General features: G+C 41.4%; 1 protein-coding gene across 2 annotated transcripts in view; it reads right to left on the bottom strand.

The window, feature by feature from the left end:
• ESRP1 (epithelial splicing regulatory protein 1) overlaps positions 1 to 23,809 on the bottom strand; it is a 53,368-nt gene extending 29,559 nt beyond the window's left edge. Inside the window, exons 1-4 of one of the 2 annotated variants that reach the window (XM_070748073.1) lie at positions 23,204 to 23,809; positions 21,902 to 22,030; positions 15,296 to 15,409; positions 7,577 to 7,691 (exon numbers count right to left, since the gene is read on the bottom strand). In XM_070748073.1, coding sequence (XP_070604174.1) covers positions 7,577 to 7,691; positions 15,296 to 15,409; positions 21,902 to 22,030; positions 23,204 to 23,335 — 490 coding nt within the window. In that variant the 5' untranslated portion in view covers positions 23,336 to 23,809. The remainder of the gene's footprint in view (positions 1 to 7,576; positions 7,692 to 15,295; positions 15,410 to 21,901; positions 22,031 to 23,203) is intronic. The other variant, XM_070748074.1, reaches the window with a different exon arrangement.

Below are 23,809 nucleotides of genomic sequence, written 5' to 3'. Positions count from 1 at the left end.
CCCTTATACTATTTTCTGTATTTTATCTTAGGATGGATATATGTTTATCCCAGGCATGTTTAAATTCAGTTACTGTGGATTTATCTACCACGTCTGCTGGAAGTTTGTTCCAAGGATCTACTACTCTTTCAGTAAAATAATATTTTCTCATGTTGCTTTTGATCTTTCCCCCAACTAACTTCAGATTGTGTCCCCTTGTTCTTGTGTTCACTTTCCTATTAAAAACACTTCCCTCATGACTGGAATTTACATGACTGGAATTTACGATGAGTTTGCCAAAACTCAGTGTTTACTTCCAGGTTCCGATATAACCTGCCCATAGTGAACAATAGGTTTGCTTAATAACCATGGCAAAAAAAAAAAAGTAAGTCATAAAATCAGGTCTGTCATCACCATCGTGACTAATTGCCAGGATCAGTTACAGTCATAAGTCAAATATTATCTGTACAATCTGCAGGACAACATGTTTAGCTGGTTTGGAACAGATTTGCAGTAGCTTCCATAGCAGTGGTTCTCAACCTTTCTAATGCCGCGACCCCTTAATACAGTTCCTCACGTTGTGGTGACCCCATCCATAAGTCTCGCGCCAATCAGAGCTTTAAGCTGATTGGCAGGAAGATCAGAGGGACACCCCGACAGTAAACACCTGATTGGTCGGATTGTAAAAATATGTTGCAAGGCGCCAGAATAGAAGCTTTAGTTCCTAACACCATGGGAAATTTGTCTTTGCCCATAGTCTTAGGCGATCTATGTGAAACGGTCATTCGACCCCCAAAGGTGTCCAGACCCCAAGGTTGAGAACCAATGTTCCATAGGGTAACACTGCTCCTCTACATGTAGTAAACCTAAATTCCCAGATTGCATCCTCAATGTTATAATACTCTACTTTTTACTATGCATCTGAATGTGATCTCAAAGTACAACTTAAGTAAGATATACAGTCTAGTTCTGTGATGACGAACCTATGGCACAGATGCCACAGGTGGCACATGGAGACATATCTGCTGGCACATGAGCCGTTGCCCTAGCTCAGCTCCAACATGCATGTGTGTGCTGGCAGCTGATTTTTGGTCACATAGAGGCTCTGAGCGGGTGTTTTTAGCTTCCAGAGAGCCTCCGGGGAGATGAGGGAGGGTGTTTTTACCCTCCCCTGGCTCGAGGGAAGTCTGGGTCGGGCGAAACATGAGCTTATTGGGCCCACCAGAAGTTGGGAAACAGGCCATTTCTGGTCTCCAGAGGGCCTCCAGGGAGCAGGGGAATCTGTTTTCACCCTCCCAGGCATTGAATTATGTGTGGTGGGCACTCGCACATGGACTCACGCTCTTTCGGCACTCGAGGGAAAAATGGTTCACCATCACTGGTTTAGTTCTATGTAGGCTTATCAGTGGCTGTATAATAATAATAATAATAATAATAATAATAATAATAATAATAATAATAATAATTTGTTAGATTTGTATGCCGTCCCTCTCCGAAGACTCGGGGCGGCTCACAACAACGATAAAAACAATATTATAATGGCACAAATCTAATATTAAAAAACTAAAACAGCACATACATACCAAACATAAATTATAATAAGCCTGGGGGAACGATGTCTCAAATCCCCCATGCCTGGCGGTATAGGTGGGTCTTAAGTAGTTTATGGAAGACAAGGAGAATGGGAGCAGTTCTAATCTCTGGGGGGAGTTGATTCCAGAGGGTCGGGGCCGCCACAGAGAAGGCTCTTCCCCTGGGGCCCGCCAGACGACATTGTTTAGTTGACAGGACCTGGAGAAGGCCATCTCTGTAGGACCTTATCGGCCGCTGGGATTCATATAATGGTTTTTGCATGTCTAACTACCATATTTTTTGGAGTATAAGATGCACTCCCATCCCAAAGAGGGTCGAAATGTCAGTGCGTCTTATACACCAAATATAGCCATTTTTGGCCTCCCAAAGCCTTTTCCCCATATCCCATTTTTGCAAAAAAAAATAAAAAAGGGGAAAAGGGAAAAAGGGGGGGGGTAATTTTTGAAAAGAAAACCACTGTTTTTGTGAAAAAAATGGTCATTTTTTTGCAAAAATGGGGCCAGTTTTGCCTTTACACAGTCCCCAAGAGCATCCTGCAGGTGTCCCAAACCCTCTGTGTGCTCCTTTTTTGTGAAAAACAGGTGAAAAACACCATTTTTACAAAAAAGGGGGTGCATAGAGGGTTTGGGAGGCCTGCAGAGTTCTCCTGGGGGCTGTGGAGGACAAAAACATTTTTTCTTACCTCTTTGAAATCTTGGTGCGTCTTATAGTCTGAAAAGTATGGTATTTAGAGTAGTGTTTCTCAACCTTGGCAACTTTTAAAGATGTACAGACTTCAAAACTCTTATGTTGGAGAATTCTGGGAGTTGAAGTCCCCATATCTTAAAATTCTGAAGGTTGACCAACACAGATTTAGAGGATAAGGGGAATGTATTCTCTGGAGGCACTTGACATATAAGTAGCCAGTGCAAGCTTGATTCACTCCACCCTTGGGCCATTCGCTACTGTGAACCGGCTAAGCAAGCTTCACAAGTTGAGAACTGCAGCTTATTAGTCAGAACAGAGAAGGCTGACAAATCTTCCAGTGCTGGTATTTATGGGTAAATTGAAACACAGATTTGGCCCTTTTGAAATTCCTAGTTCTTTTCTCAGCAAACATCTCTCTAAAGTAACAAAACAAGAGAAAACCTTCAGGTTAAGCCACAGGCAGAAGAAATACAAGTTCAAATCTTAACATGCATAACTATAAAATATACTACATAAATAACGAAGAACGGTACGGTGGATAACTGGCTCAACCATAATATTTTCAAGAATGATGCAAGAGTTATCAGACCAAGACCAATAGTTCCCAGCGACTGGTAAGGGCTCACAGGGTTGTTCTTATCCAGGTCTAATCAGCGAAACAGTGTTCGCTGGCGGGTCCATGGGGAAGGGCCTTCTCTGTAGCTGCCCCGGCTCTCTGGAACCAGCTACCTCCTGAGATCCGCACCCTATTGGCCTTCTGGAAAGCTTTTCCGACAGGCCTGGGGCTGTTGATCTTATGGGGGTAACCAGTGAGATCCATCTAGGAATCGTATGCAGGAGCTTAACTGTTTTAATTGTAAATTTTTTTAAACGGTTTTTAGAGGTTTTGTATTTCTATTCTGTTGTTGTTGTGAGCCGCCCCGAGTCTTCGGAGAGGGGCGGCATACAAATCTAATAAATAATAATACTAATAATAATATTGTTTAATATTCCTGTTGTGAGCCACCTAGAGTCCCTAGGGCAGTGATGGCGAACCTTTTTTTCTTCGGGTGCTGAAAGAATGTGGGCGTATGCTATTGGACATGCGTGAGTGCCCACACCCATAATTCAATGTCTGGGATGGGCAAAAGCAGTCCCCCCCCCCCAAAGGCCCTCTGGAGGCTGGAAACGGCTGGAAAGGGGACACAATCTGAAGTTAGTTGGGGGAAAGATCAAAAGCAACATGAGAAAATATTATTTTACTGAAAGAGTAGTAGATCCTTGGAACAAACTTCCAGCAGACGTGGTTGGTAAATCTACAGTAACTGAATTTAAACATGCCTGGGTTATATCCATCCTAAGATAAAATACAAAAAATAGTATAAGGGCAGACTAGATGGACTATGAGGTCTTTTTCTGCCATCAGTCTTCTATGTTTCTATGCACTCTGTTTTCAGCCTGAACAACTTCCTGCACAGGGGTGGGCTCCAATTAGCTTCGCCGCTGGTTCGCATATCAGTGTTTGGCGCACATGCGCATCCCCTTGTTAAATTTCGCTTCCGCGCATGCTCAGTAGCAGGATTCAGCCCGAGGAGCTGATCAGCTGAGCTTTGGGCGTAGAAATAAAGGTGAGTATTAACCTGGGGGCAGGCGGGTGGGAGGGCCCTTTTTCAAACAGCGGAAGAAGAGAAGAAGGAAACATTTGCACAAAATAGATGGTGATGTCCAGGGACCGGCACCAACTGTGACATCACTATCAGGTTGCTATTGGTTTGGGCCAGGGGTAGGCATCGTTGGCTCTTCTATGATACGTGGACGTCAACTCCCAGAATTCCTGAGCTAGCACGATTGGCTCAGGAATTCTGGGAGTTGAAGTCCACAAGTCCTAGAAGAGCCAACTTTGCCTACCCCTAGTTTGGGCGATCTGATCTGAACCGGGAGGAAACCCATCCCTGCTCCTGCAGCACTTTGCCGGCCAACACATGGTGCCTCCCCTGGCAAATTGCTCAAAATGATCCAAAAGGATCCAGATTTGGATGCTAGGCATCTGTTTTATGTTTATGATGGTTGCAGTGCCCAGGGTCATCTGATTCCCCTTTTCTGACCTTCTGACAATGGGGGAAGCCAGATTTACTTAACAACTGGGTTACTAACTCAACAATGACAGTGACTGACTTATCCACAGTGGCAAGAAAAGTCATTATATAGGGCAAAAAATCACTTAACAAATGCCTCAATTAACAACAGAAATATTGGGCGCCAGTTGAGGTCCTAAGTCGAGGGCCACCTGCAACTGGGTGATGGGAAATGTCTGAATCTAACAGCATTTATTAAAGAAGATTAAATTGCTGTTGCTTTAGAGAATTCCATTAAAGTGAACATCTTTATTTAAAAAGGACTTGAAAAGTAAATCCATATTATGGGGGTTATCTGGAAAGTAAGACTACACGTAGCTCTCGCAGGCAAGTTGGTATCACTATTGTGTAGCGTGAAGCCAGTGGAAGAGAACGAGTAGTGCCACTGGTCAGTAGATCATCAACTGGCATTGTGGTGAAGGTTAGAGAAGAGCATCCTCATTCCGTTTCCCTCCAAGTGAGAAATGCACGCTGTAATACGCTACCTGAATACTAAGGCCATGAGCGCTGCTGTGATGGGTGCCCAATATGTTTACAAAATCGACAGTCAGTGCCGCCCGGGAATTTCTTGACCGTTTCGAGATTGAAAGGAAAGACTTTTCTCAACTGTATAGTGACAGGAAATGAAACTTGGCTTTATCACCATACTCCAGAAAGCAAATGTCAACCAATGCAGTGGCGCCATACCGATTCTCCTTCGGCCAAAAAATTCAAAACTCAGCAATCGGCGAGAAAAATCTTGGATGCCCATCATGCAGAAATCTTGGGTACCCATCACAGCAGCGTTCATGCCCTTAGCAGCCAGGTAGCATATTACAATGCACACTTTGCACTTGGAGGAAAATGGAATGAGGACACTCATCTCTAACTTTCACCATAACACCAGTTGATGATCTGATCACTGGCACTTCTAGTTCTCTTCCACTGGTTTTCCGCTACACAACAGTAATACCAATTTCCCCCCCGCAAACATTTCCCGCAAAAGGTACGTGTCTTGTAACCTTACTTCCAAGAAAACCCTCGTATGTTGACATTTATCTCTTTAAATAAAAAGGTGAACCAAAACAATTTAAGGGGAGAGAATCCGCTTTCAATTAAACTTTCCTTCCAAGTCACGTTAAACCATTCTCTTGGCCCTCTGAACGAAAGGTTTATGGTCCCAGGTTGGGACTATCTTTCAAGTCCTACCAAGGCTTTATTTAATTGCATGTAAACATGTTTTAGTAACCGGTTAGAGCGCATATTTTCCAATCTCATTCCACCACTACTTATTGTTCAGCAGGAGCTGCAACTGTCTTTCTGTTCTTAGGGTTATTAACATATATAGAGCCTCCCATTCCCTTGTTACATATCTCAAAGGTCTTTACATGTTGGGACGTGTCCCCCAGAAATGGGGAACAGTGAATTGTTATTGCTTTATCCAGACCAGCGCTTCAACTTCAGTGCCGCTTTTGTCTCATAAATTGCTGGGCCAAGGGAAAAAAATCATTCTGGCAAGGAGGAATTTCTGCTTGCATTGAAACATAGAAACATAGAAGATTGACAGCAGAAAAAGACCACGTGGTCCATCTAGTCTGGCCTTATACTATTTCCTGTATTTTATCTTAGGATGGATATACAGTATGTTTATCCCAGGCATGTTTAAATTCCGTTAGTGTGGATTTACCAACCATGTCTGTTGGAAGTTTGCTCCAAGCATCATCTACTACTCTTTCAGTAAATAATATTTTCTCAGGTTACTTCTGATCTTTCCCCCAACTAACTTCAGATTGTGTCCCCTTGTTCTTGTGTTCACTTTCCTATTACAAACACTTCCCTCCTGAACCTTATTTAACCCTTTAATATATTTACATGCTTCGATTGTGTCCCTCCTTTCCCTTCTGTCCTCCAGACTATACAGATTGAGTTCATTAAGTCTTTCCTGATAGGTTTTATGCTTGACCTTTGAATGCAGAAAGAGGCCAGTTGTTCAACCCACCAGGCATTTCAATAACTCAGATGATAGTCAGGAACCCAACACTTGAAAGCAATATGTCATAGGCAGCCTTTTCAGCTCTCTACCTGGTAAGGTAATCTAACAAAATCAGCTTCACTTATACAGTGTTTCTCAACCTTTCTAATGCCACAACCACTTAATAAAGTTTCTCATGTTGTAGTGACCCCCAACCATAAGTCTAGCGCCAATTCTCTCAACAGAGCTTTAAGCTGATTGGCAGGAAGGTCAGAGGGACACCAACACTACAAACGCCTGATTGATCGGATTGTAAAAATATGTTCCAAGGCGCCAGAATAGAAGCTTTAGTTCCTAACACCATGGGAAATTTGTCTTTACCCGTAGTCTTAGGTGAGCCCTGTGAAACAGTCGTTCATCCCCCAAAGGTGTCCTGACCACCAGGTTGAGAGCCACTGACTTACAACGATGGCAGTTCAGACTTGAACAATCTGTAACTAGAGCATTTCTTAAAAGATCCATAGAAAATATCATATAATTTCTGATATTTCGTCAAAACAGAGAAGACAAGCAACTCCGCCTGGGCCAAAGGATGTATTTTCATATTATTATAAAGTTATGTTATACAAGCAAACCACATACTCTACCAAAGCTATTCAACAGACCATATATAAATATTATCCAAAAATTGAACTAATGTTGCTCTAGGCATTGTTCACAATTAAGAATGTAGTTATTAAATGGCACAGTATTAGCAATGCTTTTTACTGGTATTATTTATTTATTGCACCTTTGTTTTTAGAAAGTGTATTTAGCTTTGCTGCATACCGTATTAACATCTGTCAGCTAGCATGGCTTTAAAATAAGCCTATTAAATGAAGATTTCATAATAAACTTCCTTAAATTAATAAAATGTGTTAACCTATCCAAACCTATCCACACATACATAGACAGACAGATAGATAGACACACACACACACACACAATATACTGTATTATATTCTGCATCCTTCTGCTTCTCCAATTTTTACCCTAGTTTTCTTTGTTTTAAAACCCATCATTGGATCTGCTATTTAGATTTTCTGTAGCTATTTATTGATTTTTTAAAAAAAGTTATTTGGCAGGGTTAATATTTAAAGTTATATAGTTCTTACTTAACTGGGATGAGATAAAGGCAATATATAAACTTTTCTTAATATTAGAGAAATATACAGATAAATTATATATATCTACATATTTATGAAAAGGATACATTCTATCATGGAACCAGCATCTAATTTGTCAATTTCAGGTGATCCAGGACAACATTTCTTGAATTCTTTTCGGAGATCAAAAAATGAGTAGAAGCATTCAGGTAACAAGATATTCTGCAAAACAAGTTACAACTAATAAACCAAGGTAGCAGTCACTTACAATTTGTAGTGCAAACTGTCAATTGATAGCATGCCCAATTAACTTAACTGACTACCCACTTACAAAGAGTTATACTCATTACACATTTGCCAAGCAGAGTCCTTCCAAGAAGCAATTCTGCACTATCTTGATGACAAGTTTCCTCCTCATTAGGTGAAGAAAGACAGAAGGGAACCAGCTACTCTTGACTTTAACCAAGACCAAGTGGGAACAGAATTTTCAAAGAAAATGGCCCGTGTAATCATGAAATCCCTGAATTAGCAGAAACCAAAGCTAAGTGTAGTTAAATGACAATTTTGGACTTTGATTGCATTGTAGAGATCAATCACAAGAAAAGAGAAAGATTCCACAATAGGAGAATAGTGTAGGGAAAGGAATCCAAGATGGATAGCAACACAATTCCAGCAAAAAAATGAATGGAAGAAAACAGTGCAGCTGTATAACAGTGGTAGTGAACCTTTTGGGGTTCGCTTGCCAAAAGTGTGTGTATGTGTATGATAGCAAGCGTGCATGTGCCTATACTCAGTAATGGGCAGCCAAAAATTTTACTGCCACGCTGTGGGTGTGGCTTGTTTTGTGGGTGTGGCTTGATGGTCATGTGACTGGGTGGGAGCGGCTTGCCGGCCACGTGACCAGGTGAGAGTGGCTTGAACGATCATCATCGTTCAAGTGAACTGTTAATTCCTCGACTTACAACCTCAGCAGTGTCGCTCTCTGGGGTGACAATTTGCTTCGCGTTTCCCGCGTTCTCTTTCCTGGGTTGCCCCCTGTCTTAGGGTGGGTAGCTAGGCGAACGGATGCCAATCAGCGGTTGAGAAAAGAGGGGGGAGGAAAAGGATCCCCCACAACTCCTGCTGGTGCTGGTCTCCTTGCCACTTTCCGAGGAGGAAGAGGAGGATGGTAGGGTGGGTTGGTCAGCTGGAGCTGGGCTGGGCACAGCTTCATTTATGTTGTGAACTGCCCCGAGTCCTCAGAGAGGGGTGGCATACAAATCCAATAAATAAATAAATAAATTTCCGCTGGTGGAACTGTGTTCCACCCTGTCCTGCCTACTGCCCACTCTTGCCTATATTCATTCCCTCCCCCCATGCATACACACACACATACACACACACTTCGGTATATAACACGCAGCAACATTTCCACCCTCTTTTGGAGGGGGGGATGTGCCTCTTATACTCCGAAAAATACGCTAAGTCATTTTTCCCCAATGCTGACATAACTTTGAGCAGTCACTAAATGAATGATTGCAAGTTGAGGATTGCCTTTATGTAGAAATTGGAAAAGAGACAAGCCATCAAGGAAGAATAAAATTACATAATGCATATTTTCATGGTAAGATCAGAACAAGCTGAATAAGCAAGGAAAGCTAAGAACTACAACAATCTCTTTTCATATGATTAAAATAAAAGAGAAAAGCATCACTGGATCAACACCGCTTTATAAAAAGAAAAAAGAAAAGTCAAGTGGACCAAAGTTAGAGAGATCTAGACAGCTTCTAATCTGGTCTGGTCCTTTTAAGAAGAGGATATACACTCTGCTGAGCACTTATGAACTAATGGCTGGAGGAATAGAATTCCAAGTTGGATAGAATTCTAGCCAGGAAAGGCTTCCTACCCTTGAACAAATTCAAATAAGAATTGCATCTGGGTACAGAAGGAAATTGTTGATAGTCTGGTTTAACTTCTCTCCATTACCTTTACAAATAGTTGAAATAGGAACTGGAACAGGTACAAAAAAGGAGGTAGGTAGGGAAGATTAGAGAATTGAAACGAACTTATGATGAAGAAAGGAGAAAGTGGGTACGAAGAATGAAGTTATTGGGTATTTTAAGCTTTGACAAATGGGATATGATAATATATCAATGTCTGAAAGGATGTTGCACCCCAAAAAAGTCAATCTGTTCTCTATCATTCTAGAAAAGAATACTAAACAATAGTTACAGCAGAGCTACTTTGGATTGAAAGTTTTGAGAGTCTCCTTAATAATAATATCATTTCAAGAGTGGAATCAATTAAAAATACTTTTTGTAATCATTGCAGTTGATCTTGTACTTTTCTGAATCATTTTTTTTGTTCTGATTTCAAAAATGTATATAGTTTTTCTATAGCAGGTATAATTTCCATGAAGCAGCATCATTATTATAAGGTATAGGAAATATACTGGCGACATTAAGAAAACAGTAATTACCACATACATTGAAAATGTAGAAATAACGTAATAACAAAATGCTTTTATATCATAAACTTTATGTGATAGAGCAAAACTAAGCATATTTTTGGAATCAGCACATCAAACTCCATAAAACAGACATATTACCTTTGCTGATGTTGACCAATGTTATTAAGAAGGGTTTTGCGATCTCATGAGTAATTCCAGCCCAGAGTAAAGTTGGACTTCATTGGCCAAAAATACCTCTTTAAAACCAGCATACCTGTCAGCCTTTCCCATTGTAGAAATCTATGAAACCTCTGCTATTCCCAGCTGACAACTCACTGAATTTATGAGCTGGGATCCATAAAGATTCTTTCTAAGGCAATGTATCTGGCAGCCATCTGGTTACAAAAACCAGATTTATCTTTTGTCAAGGCAAATAGTTCCCAACTTATGACCACATTGGAGTACAAAATTTCCACTGCCAAGCAAGACAGTTGTTAAGCGAATTGCTGAAGTTGTTAAAGTGAATCTGGCTTTACCATTGACCTTGCTTGTTGGAAACCAGTTGAGGTGGTTTATAAATGGTGATCTCATAACCCTGGGACAGGCAACTGTCATAAATGCATGCCAGTCAAGTGCCCAAATTTGTTTGGAGATGCTGCAACGGTTATAAGTGAAACCAGTAATGAATCACTTTTTTGACCCCATTGTAACACTGAACAGTTAACAAACAAATGGCTGTAAGGATTATCTATAAGCAAAATATTTTATCAAGCTTCTATATTTCAAGAACATAGCTAAGAGAGAAACTAATCTGCCTTAAACACGTTTAGATTCTAGTTTTCTTTCATTACCAAATTTCATATTTACAGAAAAAAAAGTTGGTGTCTGTGCTTATATATTATGCTAAGTTATAAACTGATAAGATTCACAAAATGGTTTGGTTGGTTTTGGCTTAGTGTGTTGTGTGAACCTAGGTGTTCTAGTTTGTTTAGCACTGGGTTTTGTTCTTTAAGTGTAATAAAGCAACCCAATCATTGTTGTGTCTAATGGACAGTTTGTTAGAAGTCCATAATTTACAAAAGCCCTTTGAAAAGTCTAAACTCAGAATCTGCAATTAACGCACCGGTTCTGACTTTTCTGGCTTTGCCTATAGTGTAAATTATTTTAAACTAAAGTAAATAAAACACCCATACTTCCTTCTGTCTTAATATTTACTCTGAACAATATTTCTATACAAAGTCCATGTGCAAACATCCATTTCAAGCCTCCTCTTGGGTTTACATAAAATATTTAACCAGATCAATCATGCTGTCTTATTCATCATAACACTTTATAGGATTTTACTCCCATTTGATTGCAATTCAAAACAACATAAAGATGTATGATTCGACATAGAGCCGCCCCAGGGAATTAGGAAACGCTGCAATGTGGAACAGCTTCCATTACTTACACCAGTGTTTTTCAGCCATGGTCAGGTGTGCCCGAAGCTCAGCAAGAGAGAGAAAAAGAGAGAGAGAGAAAGAAAGCAAGAGAGAGAGAGAAAGAAAGCAAGAGAGAAAGAGAGAGAGAGAAAGAAGGTGAGAGAAAGAAAGCAAGAGAGAGAGAGAAAGAGAGAAAGAAAGAGAGAGAGATAAAGAAGGCAAGAGAGAGAGAGAAAGAAAGCAAGAGAGAGAGAAAGAGAGAGAGAGAGAAAGAGAGAGAGAGAAAGAAAGCAAGAGAGGCAGGGAAGGAAGGAGAGATAGAGAGCAAAAAGAGAGGAAGGAAGGAAGAGAGAAAGAAAGAGGGATGTAGAGAGAGAGGAAGGAAGAGAGAAAGATGGAGAGAAATAGAGTGAAAGGGAGAAAGAGAGAGAGAGAGAGAATTTTTTTGTCCAAACTTTTTTTTAGCCCCTCCACTCCCCCCCCTCCCCGCTCAATGTGCCCCATGATTTTGTATATGTAAAAAATGTGCCGCAGCTCAAAAAAGGTTGAAAATCACTGACTTACACAATGCAAGGATTTTATTTACTAATCAGATTTCTATGCTGCCCTTCTCTTTGGACTCAGGGCACCTCACAGTAAACAAATACAAAACCTGAAGAAATCTAATATTAAAATACTCTAAAAATCTCAATAGTAAATGCACATGGAAATCTAACTTAGGCTGTATTCTAAAACCCCTAAATATTTAAAAACCAATCATCCACATTCTTGACTCATAGTCCAGGGTTCAATTGAGCTCATCTCAAAGGAATGACAACAGAATCCCTCTCACCTTGACATTTTAAGACAGGCTTGCCTCAAGGTTAATTTCTTAAATTTTTATTTCAAAATGCCATGTTTTTGACGTAACCACTGTAGAGGTTTTTTTGGTTTGGTGGAACGAAAGTGCAATACATCCCACCATGGCTTCCCAACTTTGAGAACAGCTGTTCTCCTTTGCAGCCATAGCTTAAAAAGCTGGGCTGAATGTCTCCCATCCTTCAGTTTTAAAGGGGAAATTTCCCTTGCCTCGTGAAGCTACTACTCTGTCAAACTATAAACTCTGGACAAGCACTATTTCTTTGCACGGCTGAGAGAAAGGAGTGGAGATGAAGTGCACGCTTTTGTGAATGATTGATCTCTGTTTTGTGATACATTGACAGACACCTGCTTCAAGCCCCTTGAGATGTCCAAAGGGAATTATCTGCTGAAGGAGACTGATTTGTTACAGGCTGAATGGAAGCAGGATAGATGAAACTGTGTGAATAGCACTACAATATGTCATCAATTTAATCTTGCTCAGAGGCCGAGTAAAAAAATCATCATGCTTGAATAGTGGTAGGTTTGTAGCAACTGTGACTAAATTAATTTTCCCCAAGAGTTTGCCAGCTAGATCAGTTTATTTATCACTACTTTCTCTGTTAAAGAACAACCAAATAATGCCACTATAAAACGAGAGGTCTTCAGCCTTGCTGTAGGATGTGTGTAAAATTTTAGAATATATAAACTGTTGTGGTTGGCTCTGGCCCAGCTCCTGCCCCAGGGAATGGGGAGGTGGATGCAGGGGAAAATTCAACATGTCACAGGCCTGTGTTATTGCCGACAGAATCAGTGCAGAGTTTAATTTCCTCGGAGGAAGAAGGTGGGAGTGACTCAGCAGAGGAGGGCTTGGCACACAGCCCAGGCAGTCAATCTCCCTTATCTTCCCTTGATTCAGATGATGACATTTTGGACCCATACAAGTGCAGAATTATGCGTAGAAGAGACCAAGTAAGAACATATTACAGGAAATAAGTGAGGCCACCTGTGTTTGGGTGGGGCTCCAGTAATTAGGGCTGCTGCTATAAATAGAAGCATATGGGTTTGGCCGTTGTGGAAGAATATCTGATCGGAGTTCATCAGGAATCCTGTGATGCTGGACTTTGTTGCTTTTTCATGCCTTTGAAACCAAAGCAGAGCAACATGTGTGTGTGTCACACTTCGTTGGAAGAAGAAGGGGTGTGAGGTTTCTTCACAGATGCTAGCTAAGTACTTAATGACTGCTTAAGGGAAATTGTACAGACTACCCGGTTGTTTTTGGAAGAGTGCTCTTTGCAATACAAAAAGAGTGCTTAGTTTATTTTGAAGTTTGTGATAAAGAACATTGTTTTGAATTTTCAAACGGGTGTGTGTGTGTGTGTCTGAAATTTGTACCCTTGAATTTTCGGCAGGCTCCTATCAGAGAGCCCGGCAGAACATAAACAATGTAGAAGAAGATAACAAAATTTGGTGGGAACAAGAGAAAATTAAAAATGGGTAGTCTGTTGGGCCTTTATAGTAGAAGGACCACCAAGTCTACTTGGACGAGCTAAGCATTATTCTGAGTTTCAATCCCTCAAGAATGTAAATGTTTTAAAATATTGTATTGTATTCTAATTTGCGCTAGGTGAAATTGAATCTCTGTAAGGTGTGGAAAAACAATAAAAAATGTATACCCCCTCCCCCCAAAAAAGAATGTAAATGTTTTTATTCAGTGGCATGGCCAAAGAGTTTCTACTCTGGTTTCTACTCCTAACCCCAAAACCTTTAACCTTAGACTATCTACAATTGATCTCTCCTCCTTTCTATGAGGTCTGTAAGGGGCGTGCATAAGCGCACCATTGTGCCTACCGTCCCTGTCCTATTGTCTACTTTTTATCATTACTTATCTAATGTTTAATATGTACAAATTATCACCCTATAATTGTTTGACAAAGAAAGAAAGAAAGAAAGAAAGAAAGAAAGAAAGAAAGAAAGAAAGAAAGGGAGAGGAAGAGAGAGAGAGAAATAGAAAAGAAAGGAGGAAGAGAACGAGAGGGAAAGAAAGAAAGAGCAGAATCTTAGGAAGGATTGAGACTACAGTCAATTACACCTTGAATTCAATTGTTTTTTGAGAAATGATGTCTGCAGGTTAAGAAGAACTCTATTCATAATAAAGGGGAAAATGACAAACTAGTAACATGAGTGGCACGCTTTCCTATTTTCTAAAATTGTATCAAATCATGCCACGTGCATATTTTCTGTCACAGACATTAACACCGAGACAGTGGGAATGCTTGGGGAATAGATACTGTTCACTACCAGAATTTCAAGATCTACAGCAATGTGATTTTTTGAAGATGCAGACGAGAGATTTAATCTCTCTGAACAGAAGAGTAATAAAAACAATGAGATACACTAACCGCAAATAGATAGTCACCCATATCCAAAAGACTAATTGCAACAGATCCTCATAGAGAATTGTTATAATGTAAGCAATCATTACTGGGTTTAAAGCTTTTAAAAGATACATTATTCATGGTTCCATGTGTCATATTTATTCTACATTTCAGTATACTGTAATAAGAAATCCAAAACAAAGCAGCACAACCAAATAAGCAGCAAACAAAATGCCTGAACAAGAACTGAGGACTGTCCAAAAGGAACAAATTCTTAGTTCAGTATTTCACAATCTTAGCAATTTTAAGATGTACAGACTTCAAAACCTGTGGCTGGCTGGGGAATTCTGAATGTTGAAGTCCCTACATATCTTAAAGGGGCTTTCTAGATCAGCTAAAAACGTTTCCCGGGCATCTAAAAGATATTATGGTTTTGCTGGGCTACTTCCTTCCTTCTGCTCTTTAGTACTTACTCATGGATGATATCGGCTATTGATACAAAACACAAATCTATAACCATGAAATCAATTCTTAGTTATTTGCACTTCTTTGGAAGTGCAAAAACATTGCCTGTGAATAATAAAATGTGGCCCATTGTTGTTTTAATATTTCAAACAGCAGGAAACCCGAAATGTTCATTTGGGGAGCCACAAATGTGATTCAAAAGCCTTAATTAGCAGAAATGTGACCATAAATATGAGTTTTTAAGGGAAAACCTATGTGCTGCATCACAGCCTGACTGAGACTGAAAGGTCCCCTTACCTTTTTTGATGCTTCAGGGTGCAAAACCTGCCTGAGATGAAGTTGCCCATCGGCACAGAGACAGAAGGACGTACCAACGCCAATATTTAGTTCATTGCTCACAGACTGGTTGAACTAAAAAGAAAAAAAAAGATACAACACGGACTCATTTATGATATGAAAGTGCATTCTGTAAAATTAATATCTGTGTAATTTCACTAAGGATGCATAACTTGATGTAAATTGGAGGCATTGTTTATGTCAAACAATTCCCCCTGAAATGGGAAGTTCCTCATTTTTTGTATCTACAGTATTTATATTTGTATTTATATTATTATTGTAAGCTGCCCTGAGTACTTTGGGATTGGGCAGCATAGAAGTCAAATAAGTCAAATAAAAAAAATAAAAAAATAAAAAAATAAAATATAAATAAAATAAATAAAATAAATAAAATAAATAAAATAAAATATAAAATAAATAAAATAAAAATAAAATAAAATAAATAAAATAAAATAATAAATAATAAAATAAAATAAATATAAAATAAATAAAATAAATAAAATAAATAAAATAAATAAAATAAATAAAATAAATAAAATAAATAAAATAAATAAAATAAATAAAATAAATAATAAAATAAAATAAAATAAATAAAATATAAAATAAATAAAATAAAATATAAAATAAATAAAATAAAATAAAATAAAATAAAATAAAATAAATAAATAAATAAAAAAAATAAAAAAAAATAAAAAAATAAATATTCTTCCACTCTAGCTTTCTAATACTGCAGGGGTGTCAAACTTGATTTCATTGAGGGCTGCGTCAGGGTTGTGTTTGATCTCGGTGGCGGAGATATGTGGTCAGGGTAGGCATGGCCAGCTCAACATCACTCGTGTCGGAGGTGCCTGTGGTGGACTGAGTGCTCTCCCAGAGAAAACAGGCTCCTGAGATCCATTTTCAGCTGTGACAGCCTCCTGCAACGCTCTGCCAGCAAAAATGGACCTCCCAAACTCCGTTTTTACTCGCCAAGGCACTGTGGGCCAGTCCTTCGCTGTTTCCAGGGCAGTCCCACGGACCAAATCTAAGCACCCCATGGGCCAAATCTGGCCCCCAGCCCTTGAGTTTGACACTGCTGTAATACTGTGTTTCTCAAACTTGGCAACTTTAAGAAGTGTGGACTTCAACTCCCAAAATTCCCCAATCACACATGTCTTAAAAGTTGCCAAGGTTGAGAAACACTGCTCTAGTAACTTTAAATTGTTACACTTATAATGACATCTTGGCTGGAGTCCTCTAATTCAGTGTTTCCCAACCTTGGCAACTTGAAGATATTTGGACTTCAACTCCCAGAATTCCCCAGCCAGCAATGCTGGCTGGGGAATTCTGGGAGTTGAAGTCCAAATATCTTCAAGTTGCCAAGGTTGGAAACAATACTCTAATTTCCCAGAATCACACAGAAAAACCTGGTTTATTTATTTATTATTTTATTTATTAATTGGATTTCTATGCTGCCCCTCTCTAAAGACTCGGGGCGGCTCACAACTTATGAAAAACAGTAAATTACAATAAAATCAATCCAATTTAATTAAAACTACGTGGTTAACTAAAATCCCTAATTGTATTAAAAATCAATTCCAGTCATTCATACGGCAATCATGCAATCATTCATTGGCCAGAGGCTAAGATCTAATCGGCCCAAGCCTGACGACATAAATGAGTCTTAAGACTCTTACGAAAGGCGAGGAGGGTGGGGGCAGTACAGACCTCTAGGGGGGAGCTGATTCCAGAAGGCTGGAGCCCCCACAGAGAAGGCTCTTCCCCTAGGTCCCACCAAATTATATTGTCTAGTTGACGGGACCGTGTGGCAGTCGGCGGTCCTGCAAGGAATATGGCCCAATGCCTTGTAGGGCTTTATAGGTCATAACCAGGGATGGGCTAAAATGGAGCTCACTCCAGAACACCCAATTTGCACTGAAAGATGTTGAAAGAAAATACAGGGCATCCTGCATAAGCCATGCCCACAGTGTGGTAGTAAAAATTTTGGTAGCCCTTCACTGGCCATAACCAACATTTTGAATAGAGTCGGGAAACCAATTGGCAGCCAGTGCAGACTGCGGAGTGTTGGAGAGACAGGTTTAATTGAACCCCCTTTTTCTTTGTCATAAAAACTGGTATCAGTTCAAATTCTTCAACGATGATTGAAGAAACAGCAGCACACAGTAGCTCCGGTCAGCGTACTGGACATAGCTAATATTTCTGATTTTTTAAAATTTGTCTTATCATGAACAAACTCTTTCCAAAAAGCCGTTGCATCTAAAAAGGTCACCCTACATGAGCCTACTCCAGTCTCCCATAAAACACAATAATTGAGAATTGTAATGCAATACACTTGGTGCAACAGATTGCTAGGTGGCTTGTGTGCAGTTGTATCGATCCAAACTGGCTGGTACAAACAGTGTGATAAAAGACCAGCAGGGTCAAAACTAGTTAATTGTTATTTACTTATTGTTGTGGTTAGCTCTGGCCCAGCTCCTGCCCCAAGGACTGTGGATGTGGGGGAGACATCCACATGCTGCAGGCCTGTTTGCCCCCCCGGCCTCCGCCCCCGCCCCGGTGGAATCTACTGATGAAGGCTCCTCTGACCAAGAAGACATGAGTGACAGGGAGGAGGAGAGTGTGGCAGGCAGCTCAGAAGGAGATCAATTATCTAGCTCCTCCTTGGATTCAAAACAAGAGTTAATGATACAGTCACTCATGCGGAGAGCGATGCATAGGCAACAACAACTGATAGACTATTATCAAAGAAAATGAGGCCACCTGTGGTTGGGTGGGGCTGTGGTAATTAGTGAGGCTGCTATAAATAGCAGCCTGTGGGTTTGGAATTGTGGAGGATTATGTGATCATTGTGTTTCCTGACTGCTTTACTGACTTTGACTTTTTGTGTGCTGATTTTTCCCCGCTTTGAAACTAAACCAGGGCAAAGTGTGTTTCACTTTGTGAAAGAAGAAGGACTGTGAATTACCTCACAGCTGCAACCTAAGTATCACAGAACTGATAAGGGACTTGTACAAATTACCAGTTTGTTTGGAGACAAGTGCTCTTGGCTATACCAAAAGAGGGCTTGGTTTAAGTGAATTTTCATTATAAAGAACATTGTTTTGAATTTTCAAACGTGTGTGTGTTTCTGAAATTGTATCTGTGCATTTTTGGGAGGATTCTACCAGAGAGCTCGACAGAACACTTATATCCCACCTTTTTGTTATTTTTACAAATAACTTAAGCTGGTGAACATACGCAACACACTTTCCTCTTATTTTCCCCACAGTAACTGGAGATGGGTTGGGCTAAGAGAAAATGACTGGCCCAAAGTTACTCAGCTGCCTTTCGTGGCTAAGACGGGAATTGAATTCATGGCCTCCCACTTTCCAGCCTGGTGCCTTAACCACTAGACCAGGGGTTCCCAAACTTGGCAACGTTAAGACTTGAGGACTTCAATTCCCAGAATTCTCCAGCCAGCTATGAGAATTGCTGGCTGGAGAATTCCAGAATTCCCTTTTCGAAGGAAAACGCCCAATTCTTCAGTTATGCTGGCTGAAGAATTCTGAGAGTTGAAGTCCACAAGTCTTAACGTTGCCAAGTTTGAAGGCACTAGACCAAAGTCAATTGCTCACACAAACGAGATTTTGGCGATTTTCGCCAATTTCTTTGCTTCCGCGCATGTGCACACATTGCTATTTCTGTTACCGGATCAGGTGCCCATAGTCGTGAGAATCATTTTGACTTTATTGTACACTCTCTCCCCCTTAGATTCTTCACTGGCTGGGAATAGATGACAGGGGGGGGGGTTGTCACTAATGAGGAAATCATTATAAGTACCATAGAGCCCATAGCAGCAGGTCTCGTTGACAGTTAAGTCACTAGCAGCAGAAGTCTCTCTCTCTCCTCTCTCTCTCCTCTCTCTCTCTCCTCTCCTCTCTCTCTCCTCTCTCTCTCTCCTCTCTCTCTCCTCTCTCTCCTCTCCTCCCTCTCTCTCTCTCTCTTTCTTTTCCTGCTGACTCAACCAGGCTGGCCACCCCAGGTTTTTTTTTATTATTGTTTATTTTTTATTTATCTATTTGTCATACAAATATAGTATTGTAGTATATTTAACATAATATAAGTATAAAATAAAGAGAGAAAAGACAAATAAACATTGGGACAGGGACGGTAGACACGAAGGTGCACTTATGTACATCTATTACAGACCTCTTAGAAAAGAGGAGAGGTCTATTGTAGAGAATGTAAGGTTGAAGGTTTGGGGATTGGGGGAATAAGCAACATAGAAACATAGAAGATTGACGGCAGAAAAAGACCTCATGGTGCATCTAGTTATACTATTTTTTGTATTTTATCTTAGAATGGATATATGTTTATCCCTGGCATGTTTAAATCCAGTTACTGTGGATTTACCAACCACGTCTGCTGGAAGTTTGTTCCAAGCATCTACTACTCTTTCAGTAAAATAATATTTTCTCACGTTGCTTCTGATCTTTCCCCCAACTAACCTCAGATTGTGCCGCCTTATTCTTGTGTTCACTTTCCTATTAAAAACACTTCCCTCCTGAACCTTATTTAACCCTTTAACATATTTAAACGTTTCAATCATGTTCCCCCTTTCCCTTCTGTCCTCCAGACTATACAGATTGAGTTCATGAAGTCTTTCCTGATATGTTTTATGCTTAAGACCTTCCACCATTCTTGTAGCCCGTCTTTGGACCCGTTCAATTTTATCAATATCTTTTTGTAGGTGAGGTCTCCAGAACTGAACACAGTATTCCAAATGTGGTCTCATCAGTGCTCTATACAGAGGGATACCAATTTCCCTTTTCCTGCTTGTTATATCTCTAGCTATGCAGCCAAGCATTCTACTTGTTTCCCTGACTGCACTGTTCATTCACTGTTCAACAGAGTCCGGTAGTGAATTCCAGGCGTTGACCACTCTATTGCTGAAATCTGTATTTTCTGCAGTCTAGTTTGGAGCGATTTACATTTTCTTTGTATCTATTGCGTGCTCCTGTGTTGTTGCTGTTAAAGGTGAAGTAATCACAAGTAGTACCTTGTGATGTATGATTTTATGAACCACGGTTAAATCTGGCATCGGACCAGATTACTTAAGGGAGCGCCTTCTGCCACATAAATCCCTGCGGGCAGTTAGGTCCCACAGAGTTGGCCTTCTCCAGGCCCCATCAACCAAACAATGTCATCTGGCGGGGCCTAGGGGAAGAGCCTTTTCTCTGGGGGCACCGGCCCTCTGGAATCAGCTCCCACCAGAGATTCGTACTGCCCCCACCCTCCTCGCCTTCTGCAAGAGCCTCAAGACCAATCTATGTCACCAGCCTTGGGGCAATTAGACCTTGCCCCTCTGACCAATAAATGTAATGTATGCTGTGATTGGACTGTATAATTACGTATTACACTAGGGCTTTTAGTTGTATTTTAAATTATTTGATTTGTGCTACAGGCTCTATGTTTGTATCTATTCTGTGAGCCGCCCCGAGTGTTTGGAGAAAGGCGGCATACCAATCTAAATAATAATAATAATAATAATAATAATAATAATAATAATAATAATAATAATAAATAATAATAATAATAATAATCTAGATAAATTAGTGAAATACGAAGATCTAAAAATCAAGCCGCAATGACTCTGGCATAAGCCAGTGAAAGTGGTCCCAGTGGTACTTGGCACGCTGGGTGCAGTGCCAAAGGATCTCAGCGGACATTTGAAAATCATCTCCATCTGTCAATTGCAAAAGGCCGCTTTACTGGGATCCGCACACACAATTCGCGGTTACATCACACAGTCCTAGGTGCTTGGGAAGAGCCCGACTGGTGATGAAATACGAAATCCAGCATACTGATCTCGTTTGCTGTGTTGTATTGACATAATAATAATAATAATAATAATAATAATAATAATAATAATAATAATAATCATCATCATCATCATCATCAGCAGCAGCAGCAGCAGCAGCTAGAGAAATTAGTGAAATATGAAGATCTAAAAATCAAGCTGTAATGACTCTGGCATAAGCCAGTGAAAGTGGTCCCAGTGGAATTTGGCACGCTGGGCGCAGTGCCAAAGGATCTCAGCGGACATTTGAAAACCATTGGAATTGACAAAATCTCCATCTGTCAATTGCAAAAGGCCGCTTTACTGGGATCAGCAAACATAATTCGCTGTTACATCACACAGTCCTAGGTGCTTGGGAAGAGCCCGACTGGTGATGAAATACGAAATCCAGCATAGGGATCTCGCTTGTTGTGTTGTATTGACATAATAATAATAATAATAATAATAATAATAATAATAATAATAATAATAATAATAATAATAATAAATCAGTTGAGAGAGAGACCACGTGGGGCCAGAAGCCACCTGCCTCTCCTGGGCTGCCTGTGACTCACACCTCTATAATCTCCTCCACCTTCCCACAACACGCCCAACCCCGGAGTCATCTGGTGGGCCTCGCACAGCCCGATATCCAGAAAGCTCCGTCGGGGCGGGGAGGGGGAGGAAAGCAAGCCAAGGAGGTCAAAAATAAACGAGGGGAGGGCGAGGCCCTAGTCCGTGGCGCTTACCTGCCCCAGGGCTTGTTCCAACGGCAGGGCGAGGGCCAGGCTGTCCTCATCCAGGCCGGTCTCCTCTCTGCATTCGTCCGACAGCGCCAGGCGATCGGGCCCGATCAGGATGTGGTGAAGGCTGCCCACCTCCGGGGGGGGAAGGGCGGGAGAGGGGGGGATCGGGGAGGAAAAGGAAGAGATCAGTTCGCCCCTCGAGATCTGGCAGCCCGCCCGTCGGGAAGAGAGGTTGGGGGGGTTGGGGTTGCGGAGGCCAAGAAGGCTTTCTTAACCGGGGCGGGAGGGGTGGTGGTGGTGTTACTCTCTAGAAAGGCCCGGTTCTCTTGGCCCAAAGTGGCTCCCCCCCCCTCCATTTAAGAAAGGCTTCCCAATTTAACTCCTTTGCAATCGCTTCCTTTCACCTGTTGGACGGGCGGCAGGGCCCCTGAATCCTCCCACGGGTTTCTCTCGAGGACCAGGAGGCTTATTTATAAACAACCCCCCCCCCCCCAAAAAAAAAACCCTCCCTGGAATCCAAACTCGGGAATCCGGCCCTTCCATCTCGGCTCCCTGCCGCACCTTTTTTTTCGGGGGGGGGGGGGGGGGAGAAACACATTTAACCCCGCAATGTTCCCCGATAACGTCTCCCGCCCCGCAAAAGAAGCCTACTTTCCCTGTTCGAATGAAAACGCCCAACGCGCCCAACCAGCGTTGCCAGTGCCAAAGAAAAAGTTTAAATTATATCGCTTTTTCCTCCCGGTGGTTATTAAGTTCCTCTGTGGAATTGTTTGTATTTATTCTCGTGATTGTAAGCCGCCCAGAGAGAGAGATAGATAGATAGATAGATAGATAGATAGATAGATAGATAGATAGATAGATAGATAGATAGATAGATAGATAGATAGATTATAGGTATGCAGGTAGATAAATGATGTATTATAGGTAGGTAGGTAGGTAGGTAGATAGATAAATGATAGATTGTAGGTAGGTGGGTAGGTAGGTAGGTAGATAGATAGATAGATAAGATAGATAGATGAGAGAGACAGAAGAGACAGAGATAAACAGCCCCCCACACTCCACAACTCCGATTTACAACAGCTCGGACAAAACCTCTCCGAAGTTCTACTCAAATCTTTCGAAATCGAGAGGTGGGCTTTCTCCCCCGATAAACTCGTCCCGTAGTTTTTAACCCTTCGCTATTTTAGCTTAACTCGATCGGGGAGCCAGGTTTTTTTAAAAAAGGGAGGGGGAGGAGGAAGGAAGGCTTAGGTTAAATCCGGAGCCCGCCAAACTCCACGCCGGCCAGAAATTGAAACAAAATACCTTTTGGCTAGCCAGATCTACTACTCGCCACAGGAGCTGGATTAATTCCCGCTCGTCGGAGCCCAGGCGAGCTCCGGCCGCCCCGGCGGTGACCCCGAAGAGGATGACCAGGTAATCGGGAGACGTCGTCATGGCTGGAGGCGCCGAGGAGGAAGAGAGAAAGGAGCCCCCCAAAAAATTGGGGTGGGAGGGGGAAAAAAGGAAAGACGCACAAACGCCACCGCGCGCGCTTCACCCAAGTTTCTGCAAACTTTTTTTTCCCACGCGAAAAATAAAACCCCAAGAAACCCCAAACCCAGCCAGACGCTATTTCAAAGCCCAACTTTTAGTGCAAGAAAAGAAAGGAAGGAAAGCAACCCCTCCCTCCTTGGGCCCCCACCTCCAGCCACCAAAGCCCTGCTTTCCCCGTCCAGGTCCTTCTTTTTTAGGAGAGAGACGCATGCCCCGTATTGCTTTCAGAAGGGGGGGGGGGGAGGAAGAAACTTTTAATTACATGGGAGCCAATTCCGAAGCCCAAGCTCGGCTACTCCCCCCTCGGAAGCGCGCAATGGCTGCGGCCTGGGCTGTTTGCAAGGGAGGTGGCCTTACCTGCCTGCCCCTCCCTCC

This window comes from Erythrolamprus reginae, chromosome 3, assembly GCF_031021105.1.
Source record: "Erythrolamprus reginae isolate rEryReg1 chromosome 3, rEryReg1.hap1, whole genome shotgun sequence".
In the NCBI taxonomy this organism is placed as follows: domain Eukaryota; kingdom Metazoa; phylum Chordata; class Lepidosauria; order Squamata; family Dipsadidae; genus Erythrolamprus; species Erythrolamprus reginae.
The sequence above is the reverse complement of the archived record's forward strand: the minus strand, read 5'-3'. Positions and strand labels throughout refer to the sequence as shown.